The sequence below is a fragment of the Dioscorea cayenensis genome, chromosome 19, assembly GCF_009730915.1.
Source record: "Dioscorea cayenensis subsp. rotundata cultivar TDr96_F1 chromosome 19, TDr96_F1_v2_PseudoChromosome.rev07_lg8_w22 25.fasta, whole genome shotgun sequence".
NCBI lineage: Eukaryota > Viridiplantae > Streptophyta > Magnoliopsida > Dioscoreales > Dioscoreaceae > Dioscorea > Dioscorea cayenensis.
This window is the reverse complement of record NC_052489.1, coordinates 9479553-9490964: the sequence shown is the minus strand read 5'-3', so window position 1 is coordinate 9490964 and position 11412 is coordinate 9479553. Positions and strand designations below refer to the sequence as shown.

The following is an 11412-nucleotide window of genomic DNA, read 5'->3' as shown; positions in this document are numbered from 1 at the left end:
AAGCCCATCTCACGTCGCGCGATGAGGCCGTGACCTACAGATGCTTGCTAGCGGGCATACAATAGCCCTTACTTTTTCTAGCACCACCATGGGCGCACAATGCGCGTGGTGAATCCAGTTGTATTTTAGGGTGGATGATGGAATTAGAAGGACTACTAATCACAATCTCTTGAATTAGGTCGAATATTTGAGACTTAAAGTGAAATTTCTTCCTACATTTCTTTATGTTTTGCCTTAAGTACAGAATTCTCACCCATAAAGGATAGATCAGAGCCCTAAGCCTAAGGGACAATCAATCCTAATCCTAGGATCTAGCAAAACCTTACACTCTTAGAGCATGCATAAGATAACATGGGGGCTATCTTCCCTCATCCACATTAGCAAATTATCATTAAATCATTGATGATTCACGAAAACTGATTTATTGAATATAGCCAATCAATGTTCATAAACAGCCGTTAGAATACTAGACATACAATTTCCTCGAATTGGGTCCTCTAATAGATGTAAAAAATAAATGAGTTAATAGCAATCATCCATGAAAAGTATATCAAAGATATCCTAGACTAACTTCCTCAACCGATCCTACCAAGGTTGAGGGTAGAGAGGATGCGAATTGACAAAAGTGGCATTGATACTTTAACTCTCGTGTTACCTCTCTGTGATGATATTTGGATTTATCGAAATCTTTGAAATCTGTTGGAATATGGAAGAACTCGTCTCGGTACTCGGATCTCTAGAACTTCAGCCTCACATATCTTATTGATGAAGAATCTCTCAGGTCCCAGAAAAAAACTGCGAGGTATTTATAGGATCAGATACGCACGTGGGCGGTGTGATGCAGCCGGTGAGTAAGTTGCTTGGGCTGGGTTGCATCACGGCATGCTTTTAGGTGTTGTGGATAGATCACGTTTATGATGGTTCTGCCAATGGCTATTGTGAGTGTTATAATTTGCTTCTAGTGGTTCCTGATGCTTATAACTAATAAAGGTAGGGGTAAGTGTAGACGTATTTGCTTGTCGGTTGGCCCTCATGGTTCTACGATTTCATCAAAGAAAAGCACTAAGAGAAGGAAATGTTATCCATAAAGCCCCTTCCTGCTCACAATCTTCACGTGGTGATCTATGATGATCTTGTTTACCATTCTCCATTTCCAGTGTCTCCCCCAAATTTGTTTGTGAATGGTGCAAGCTCTGCTCTAACCCTTGTCTGTAGGGAAGATCCTCATAACCTAACTTTAAGGCTTAAAAGTGTTCTCGATGTAGCCAGGGTGCACTTAATCGTGTTTCTTGATCATGCTTTCTCGAGGGTGTTTTAGAACTTGTTTCTCAACAATTGTAGCTCAACATGAAGTGCATGGGCAAGCATGCGGTCATGCTTCTGGAAAATGTTGTTGTGGCCAGTTAACCATGCTCTTGTTTCTAAGAGGCCCATTAGAGTGTTTGAGTGGATTCGCGATTGCTGTCACCAATAGCTGAAGCACAATGGTGCTAAGGCGATAGGCTTCATCTTATTTTAGTTCATTTCTGTGAGAGTGTCTGACATAAGCGCTCTTGCTTATAATAAAAATGTATTTAACTCCATTTCATACTAAATTGTATCTATTCATTCCTTTAATCAAAGAATGGAAAAGGACGAGAGAATCATGCAATAGAGATATATTAATATCTTATATAAGATGCACTCATCACTCCAGTTGAACCCTAATTTAGGACTTAAAAGGAGTTTTCAACTCAAGCAGTTTGATTGGGTTTTTTCGATGCTCTTTTACCATCAAATCTAGTTTGCATCAGCAATAGTTTTCAGTATAAAGTGTCAGGTCCAGCACGTACGTTCTGCTTCAAGACTATGCTTTTTCTTCTTGAGTTTTCCTTGAAGTCTATAATTTTGTAGAGCTCAAGCACGTCATGCTTGTGCGTTTCATCTTGATACTTGAAAAATGTATAAGATTTGTGTAAAACATGTATATAAAATGCACTCATCGACTTTTCTCCTCGAGTATGCTTACTATTTCTTTTTGGTTAACTAACTTTTGTTCAACATAATATCGATTTCTCATATGATGAGGGTGATTGTTTACCTACCATTAGGACTTTGGGTGGATATTTTTGTCGGCTCTTCTTCCAGGCTGCCTTTTAGAATTATTTTTTGCCCTCTCCGGGTCTGTCTTCAAAGTCTTGATGTTTGTATGATTGTGGATGGCTCTGTACAGGTCTTTCATCGTATTATTACAGGTATTAGCCATTGACTCACAACACAACTTATATTCCTCAACCAATAATGAACAATAGCAAATATAAAGTTACATAACACCGTTAATACGGTAAAATAAACCAATTCTAGCGATATTTGAACATTCATACATGTGATGAAGACTAAAGAACTTCTTGTTGTTCCTCAAATTCTCCATTTGAGCTCAAAATGACAAATTGTTTCTTCGAACTACTCATGGTAGCGCCGGGATGCGGTGATTTTCCATAGTAGGTCTTCTTTTGGTCCATTGAACCATGACAAATATTTTTATTAAACTACACCTTACACTTAAGTACCTAAGCGATACGCTTTCGGGCACTATCCTTCGCTCCAAGCCATTGTAATTGGGTACATCTTATAAAATATATCTATGTATTTACGTGTTTCATCTCATACTACTTGAGTGTGGACAAATCATCACATAATAGGCTAACATGATGATCTTAAGCAGTGACAGGGAAGAGCAGGGCACTGATATATATGTAAACTTAACAAAATTTTATACATGATCTTTCTCAAGGAGACCATGCCCACTATAATACCCTCACCATTAATTTTGACTTATCCACTCTTTTGCAGTGTTCTCTTTATTTCACATTCCTTCTTTATTTTAAAAGGGATGTCAAATACAGATTACGGATGGCTATCCACGATTGTAAATGTTTGGTCCGACCTTGAGCACTTGCATCAGGGCAGCTAGTATTGGACCATGGGGTCAATGTTGTAGGATATGGCAATTGACACTTGAGTATATCCAATGTCTTCGCGCCATCTTCTCCCCCAATTCATTATAGTGTCTACAAGTACTAAATAGCACATACTATTCACAGATTCAGACCCACTAGCCATAATGTGTCTATGTTGGACAAACAAATCATTCCTGTGTAGAAACCCATATTATTCTTGCGAGGTAAACAAAGTGAGCACTACATTTGGAGCCCTAAGTCAGAGGGTTTACCAAAGTTCATTATACACTAAACATGCATTTACAAGTGAGTGTAGCTTACATGTTGAGTGTTGATGACAAGATACGTGGATCATATAAGCGGGGAAAGCCGGATGGTCGAAAGAAAATTTCTTAACATGATAGCATGCACATTTCAAATGATAGGCAAATGATGATATTCCTTATGTATAGCATATTGATTGTTTTGAGATCTTTCCTTATATGCTGAGATGAAACAAACAAATCCACACGGTAAATGCACTAGTTCTCCAATTGAAAATAATGAGTTTTCCATAGCGAACAAAATTGTATATATAAACAGAATATTTATGGAAAAACTAAGCGGAGCGCACATCTAAAGAGGATTGTTTGGGTTTAATTCGACAGAGAGGGATTCAAATGTACGCATAGAGAATGGTGATTATCTGATTTAGCTAGTCCCCCATATGCTAAATTTCGTCTCGATTCCTCACACCAATCTACCAACATTTCCCCATGGTGACAATGGCGAATAACCACCTTCAAGGACACAAAATGGTGGATGGATTATTGGTACGCATTAGATTTCTACAAATTAAAGAAGATGTGTGGATTACAAATAAAATTCAAATTTATCCTATGTCCTATAATACTACATAGTGATCCATACGTCGAGACAACATGTCACTCGTTTCAACATTTGAAGCGAAAATGGAAGAAAATAATAATGGGATTCGGAATGCTTATCAAAGCTCATTCATAAATTTATAAGCGCAGAACGCGGGTTCTTGGCATTAATAACAGGGTGCCGACAATATTCTTTGGGAGTCATACCCTGCTCGGTCTAAGGACAAATCACTTCTTCTCTGCACAAGCGTGATGAAGCATGTGGCTCTGTCGTCGTGAAAACTCTAGCACGGGATCCTCTGTTTCGCTTTTCTCTCGAGGCGTGATCGCCGAGAACTCGGCTTGATGATGCGAGAGAGAGATGCAGGTTTGGGTGTCCTGGCACACGCTGGATGTGAAGCGATGCTGAGGCGGTACCAAGGAGTCCCAAGGCTTTGAAAAGTTTAGCCCGACACGAGTAGGAAGTGTAATTTCACGGTCATTTTCACTCCATTGTCGAGACAATGGGGAGACCATAGAGTGTTTTGGATATGTCGAGGTCGGGTTCTCTTGTAGATATGGTAAAGTATGAACTTTTAAAACGATTTTACCTCTAATAATAATAATAATAATAACAATAATAATAATAATAATAATAACATATTTATCTAAATAAATGTAGTTGGATATACCTTCTATAATAAAACTTATAGTTGAAAAAGAACAAAAAATATTTAATTCTTGTAATTTTAAAAGATGTGCATCAAAAACTAATATCTTAGTATTTTTAAAGAAAATACACTCATCACTAGGTGATAACTTGGTTTAATGTCATGTTTTTGAAAACCATATTAGTGAATAAAAATTCACATAAAAATTAGCTTTTAATAATTAAAAATAATAATATTAAAAACTTGGTCTTCAATTTTACCAGAGCTGAAACCATAGCTATGATAAAATATTACTTTTCAGTTGAAGTGTGTTTCTTATCCCCAACATTTTAATTTGTAAATAAACAATTTTATTGTTAAAATAAATTCCATCTTTATTTGACGCGGCGTATGATGGTTTTTAGCAAAACACACACACACTACGACATAGAGTTTTGAACTTGCGATCACAATAAAAGACACCTTAATAGAATCAGACAATAATTGAAGTTAACAAGTGTTTAGGAGTTTCTAGATTTTGTTCTATCACAATAAATCCAAATAACTTGAAAATAAACACTCTCATCAAAAGATAAAAGCGCGCGTATTTCTACTCTCCTGTGTCTGCCTGGCATTGGACAACTGAAGACACCATAACTTCTCCGGATCCTTTTGTAGCAAAACTCAGTTTGAACTTTCTATGTCGTTGATACAACCAACTCCATAATGCAAACTAGGCATAATTTGCCCACTTCAAGTTGGTCACTTCTGTTGTGCTGCTGCTTTGCAAACCCGATATTTCCTGTCCAGTGAAAGAAAAAGTATACATTATACATGTACAGGATAATAACTAAGTGAAAAAAGAAATTACCTTAGGTTTCTTAGCTTTGGTATCTGGACCCACCTTAAAACTAATGAACTCCTGGCCACCCCATGAGATGGCCTCAAGACTTGAGGAATTTCAACCGCATCTTCCCTCTGATAGTTCTCAAGGATGCAGCAAATGAGTCCTTTCAGTTTGCAGTTAAGGTAGAATTCAGCATATAGAACATACTGTTTCGCTTGTTCATCATTCTGTAGTCAAAGCAAGGATTAGCAGATGTAGCTTAGAATATTGGCCAAAATAGCACCTGGAAAATAGTTTTTCTAATTCCACTAGAGTTAATTATCAAAAGGAAGTAGCAGGGGCGCAATCTTGCCTTTTTCTGCCCAAATCCTATCCCTAGTCTCCTCGACTGGTAGTCAGTGCAATTAGAACAAGAGACAAGCTCCCTGTAAGTCTTTGATGCAGGAAACCAAGCTTCCAAATCATATTTCTTGGCGGCTGCATCATTTAAAGCGCCAGAGACGATTGCAACAACTTGATAGGGGAGATTTAGCTACAATAATCAAAACCAACGTTAAATTTGATTTACAGCAATTTCCTAATTTGAATTGATTTCACAAAATTGCACATCTTTGTAGAAGTCCTCTGAGTTCTTCAACATTTCCTCATGCATTTCCCATGAATCATTGTCATTTGGGCTGGTTATACAGAATTGCTCCACTTTCTCAAATTGATGGACCCTGAAAATGCCCAAAGTGTCCCGACCATGCGAGCCAGCCTCTTTTCGGAAGCAAGTTGAGTATCCCGCATATCTAATTGAGTAAATAACATACAGAAACAAAAATAATCTCTGGTTTCTGAGCATACATGTCTGCACTGATTTTTGTTTTCATAAATCTGATCTAAGATCTCCCTGGCCTAGTTCATTTTTTTCTTGGTTTGAACTTTGAAATTCAAGATATGAAGTACAGCAATAGTACATACCGAATTGGCAAATCCTGTGGATAGATTCTATCATTCAAATGGTAAGCACATAATGGCTGTTCAGCAGTAGCAATCAGGTACTTATCATCCCCTTCACCGGTAACCTGTTGAATATCATGTTAGAAAGGTTTCAGAAACAGTGGGACTAGATTAAAATTAACAGATTGTGTGAGAAGTCGGATATCACATCACAGCTACATTTTCCCATATGCCAGATATTCTTGTGATGAACTGTCCAAAAAATCAATCAATTCGAATATTCTCATGAGCAACACATGTGCATACCTGTCTTACAAACAGCAATAACAACGAATACTAAACTTCTTAATCCACTTGACATGAGCATTTTTTCCAAAGCCAAAAAGATCACCCATCCATGTACCTAAATACATGAACCAACAAAGATCTCATCTTTCTTTTTAAATTTTCAATTAGTCAAGGGAGTAAAATGATACACTTTGTAGTTTGTACTAAACTTCCAAAATGAAAACAATATCTGGAAATCACTTCTCTAAAAACCATTAACTCGCCAATTAATATTTGCTTACCAAGTCCTTACAAAAGCCCACAGGCCAATATGAGAAGAATACCCCATAATTGTTAGTTGTAAAATTGTATGTTAATGTTACCATTTCTACCCAATATCACCTCAAAAATGCATAGGCACATAACCGATTGAAGCTATATGCTACTAGTTCAGATGGACACAAGTTACAAAAAGTCAATGATGACTCACCTGCAAATTAAAACAGATCATATCCCGGAAAATTGATGTACTCTCCATATTTTATGTTCTTGTCTTTTATTTCATTGAAAAAAATTCTTCTGTTTTCATTTAAATTACATTTCCAAACCCTTAACAATTCTCAAGTCACAACTTTTCATTCACTTCCTACAATTACTAGGACAATCCATACAACCACTACATAGCTGCCATTCTCCTCTTGTTTGTTTTTTATAGGAATTTCATGCTTAATTTGCTCCAAATTCTTAGAATGCTTCCTCATTTTCCACTTGTTGGTACAACCCTGCAACCATTTTACCAACACATACAAACTAGGCCAAGAACTGAGCCCATTTCTGAAAAATTCAGGCACCATTTAAATTAAATTAAAACCAATGAAAAAAATTTTACTTGATTGCTTCTCTTTTAGAAAAAATATATTATAAAAATCTGTTTCTTCAACAATTCTAGAGCAATTCCCCACTTCAAAATCCAATAGTTACTATTGAACATGGAGCACAAGGATAGTAACCGAAGTTTGATCCAATTCATCCGCATCCTCTAATGGATGTAGATCACCATCTTGAGCTAGCAAATCATAGCAAATCATAGCAAATGAGTGTAAGAGGTCATTGCTAAATCAACAAAACAGGAGAACCCAGCTCACTACTAACAAAAACCAGACTGTTTCGATTCCCACTGTATTTCAAAACCAAGCTTCCTAGAGTGATTTCCACATCACTTACATGTCGGAAGTACATCAAAAGCACAAGCAACACTAGATCATCATATCTATAAGCACTACTTTTTAAGTGGAAGCACTGCTGAAGACACCATAAAGAAGTTAAGGAACACAGATTCTGGGCCTGACAGATCCTAAATATTTAGACTAGAATATCTATAATCTATACACAAAAATGGTATGTACTTCATGTAAATTCTTGAATTTATATATCAAAAAGCCATGTCACATTAACTTAATATATTTCAGTTCTTATTCCCATACCCAAGCAAATCTATTACATGATAAGGCATTCTCCAAATGAATCAATCACACAACCACAACCTAGTAATATATTCATTTGACATAATTAAAACTTCCAAGTAAAACAGCCAAAAAAAAAAGGGGAAATAAACACCCCCACCAATCAACATTTGTTGCATTATTATTCTATTTCTTGGTTAAAAAACGCCTCAGAAACAAGATGCCTTAAAGAATATATGATTGTAAGAAATTATCTTTTCAGCAAAAATATTAATGAAAACTTGGTTTAGTTTAACAAACAAGATGAATTACCACTCAACATAGACTATAAATAGAGAAATAAAACCCAGAATATCTAAAGTGTATGTTAATCAGAGCATAGTAAACAAACCTTGTACAGCTCTTCATCAAATTGAGCTAGCTGTGCACATTTTCCCATAATATCTTTTCTCATGAAAAATGGAGTTTGCATCGGAACATACTTTCTTTCTCTCAAAAATGCTAACCCAAAGTTTATTAGTGCCATGTTCAGTAGAACACCTTCACCCTTCAAATAGAAACCTCTTCCTCCTGCCACATCAGCACCTACACACCTCAAGTAGCATTATATTAGTGAAGTAGATCATACTGTGCTAAAAACTAGAAAAGTCATTTGCAAAGCAGACAAAATCAAATGCCATTTGAAAACCAATCTGCCCTCTTAGCAATAAAAACATTATTACAAAGAAGGAAAAAGGCATAGCTAATCTTGATAAGCATCTGGCATTTAAAAATTGATGTTCGATTCTGGACAGTTTGATGTCAGCACACAAGTAAGAACACTGACGCCCACTTAAAATCACCAAAAGATTTGTTGAATTAAATATACTCAAAGGTATGGTTTTTTATTGTGAATGCCCTCTTTTTCTATTAGTTTTCATGTTTGACACTCAGATCCCAGTATTATTTACATTAGAGAAAAGTATATATACTTCTACTGTTCTCAAGTTTAACCAGCTGATGTCAAGTATGAAGAAGGTTTCTTGTCCAGGTTATAAAGAGGCAATGAAAAACCATTACTACTAATTCATATGTGAGAATGTCTAAGCATAGCACGAGAAGTCACATGCCTTCTCATTATAAGATAGATAATGAGTATGAAAATTTTTGTTCATAAGAATAAATGTTTATTGTCGCAAGTCATAATGATTCAAAATAATTCATGCTATTTCATATGAGAAAATGGATGACTATAGAAAGAGATGTCCATGCCTCCTCAATATAAGAAACGCAATGAGGATGACAAACAAAAGTATTAAGCATTTGGTTTGTTAATCATGTGATTTAAAGCAAAGGAAACAATAAAAATGTGTAGGGATGTGCAAGCATGGAGATGGAAGGCCTGAGTAGCCAGTCACCAAACACCATCAATGACTTAAAAAAACAACTTCAACTTTTCAATTATGATGTAGAATTCAAAACATAAATTTTAGATGCAATGTCTTTATTATGAACCTTCCAATAGCTACTCCAAAGCATGTATGGAGATTAGTATTTATACAAGAGCCATAAAGCAATATCAACACTATAAGATTGGCACTGTTTATGGTCAAAATTTCCCATATCAGCCTTGACTATGGTAGGAACTATTGATTTATTTGATTGGAAGCAAATAGTTACTGTTTTTGGTTAAAAAAAAACTTACCAGATGAGCCTTAATTGACAATGTCAGAACCTACCGATTTATTTGATTGAGTTATACAATGAAAACCACCAATCTAGTGATTTTGTAATCTAATATATTTGTTTGAAATTTGCATAGAACAAGATACACCCTTGTTCACGTCAAGAGTCAACAGAAATTATACATTCACTTTGGTCTCAGACATTAGATGAAATCATGAAAGCTTGCCAATGACACCTTTCTTGGAAAAACAATTACTCAATAGTCAATATTAACCATATATCATGATCAATTAGGTTCGCAAAAGTAATTGTGACAACAAACTAGATTGGCATGCTGTCGTGTAGACGAAATTATATATTTCAACTTTCAGAAAAGCTTAGGTCCAAGATAAATATGTATTATAGCTTATAAGACTCATGCACGCAGGTAGCTCAACAAGTATCAGCAAGTCAAGCCTTTAAAATCCTTGACATGTGCAATGGTTCACAATGAACAGTTGAAGCAGATGAGAGTAGTTTTTAGTTTATTGGAAGATTAGATTGAATAGCACAAATTATAGAAAAAAACGAATGCACAAGCCATAAAATTCTAAAGTATAATTACCATGGTAAAAAGGCATAAGCACGCAGTTTTGAAATGAACACCATAAACATAAAAGATTAAGTTCCCAAATGAAGCAGAATCATGATGTTAACAACTAAGTGAAATTACTACTTTGCTGCAACTGAGCATACCTTTCTCAAGATCAGCAATGTCAAGTAGTTTAACAAGATCAACATGATTCTTCAACTTGTCTTCCATACGTCTATCACCCCATACTCGAACTATTTCATTGTTTGCCTACAAAACATAGTCAACTTAATCTCCGCAGAACACCAAAAAGTATCAAAAGAACGACATCAAGATTTCTGGGCACAGGTGAACCTCATCATTGCTAACAGGCACAGAGTCATGCACAAGATTACCAATCGTCTCAAGCTTAGAATCCAGCACAGCCTTTGCCTCTTGAACCTCAATCTCCTTCTTCGCAGTCAACTTCTTGTTCTCATTAGTACTATTTATCATCTCCGTGGCATCCTCCTTCGCCTGCACCAATCAAACAATCAAAAAACCATATTTTTTTCCAAATCACAGCTTTTAGAACATCAAAATAATTAAGCCAACCCCAAAGAAACTCACAATCTTGAGGCGTGCAACCTCCTTGTTGATTCGATTGAAGTCCTTTCTGAGATTCTCCAACTCGAATTGACCTGAAAAACACCAAGATCGAAGTGAGAAGAGTAAACCACAGAGCATAGGAAGAAAGAAAGTGGGAGATGCATACGCTGGCGCCATTCCTTGTCGAGGCTGATGATCTCGTCGACGACCTCGACGGGGGAGAAGCGGCGCCGCTGAGACTCGCGGATGCGCTCGGGATCGAAGCCCTTCTCGGCCCTGAAGATGTTGATGTCCAGCATCACTCCGCTCGTGGCCGATGAGAAAAACGCGAGATGAGAGCAAAGAGCACCACGCCGACTTCCTTCGTTCTTTGAGCACTGATCGGGGTGGGGAGCAAAGACGCCTCAAATGCTGCCCAATCTGCACCGTTTATCCCACGCTCTTAGTGTTACATCAGACGGATGCAATGCCAGGGTTTTCTCACTTCAAAGGGTAGCTATGCATAGAGAAATAAACGCAATAATAATAATAATAATAATAATAATAATAATAATTATAATAATAATAATGATGATGGTGGTGGTGGTGTTCGCACCATAGATGTAATTATTATAGTTATTTTAATAATAATTTTT

The 11412-nt window shown here is 36.4% G+C and overlaps 1 protein-coding gene across 1 annotated transcript; it reads right to left on the bottom strand.

Moving 5' to 3' along the window:
- Positions 1-5284: 5284 nt before the first annotated feature.
- Positions 5285-11232, bottom strand: LOC120250212 (serine--tRNA ligase-like). Its single transcript, XM_039259005.1, is given in 10 exon segments — positions 5285-5371; positions 5374-5508; positions 5634-5813; positions 5889-6072; positions 6245-6348; positions 8345-8538; positions 10354-10459; positions 10544-10705; positions 10799-10869; positions 10944-11232. Coding segments are annotated over 10 exon segments (1356 nt in total). The 5' UTR covers positions 11077-11232.
- Positions 11233-11412: the final 180 nt, after the last annotated feature.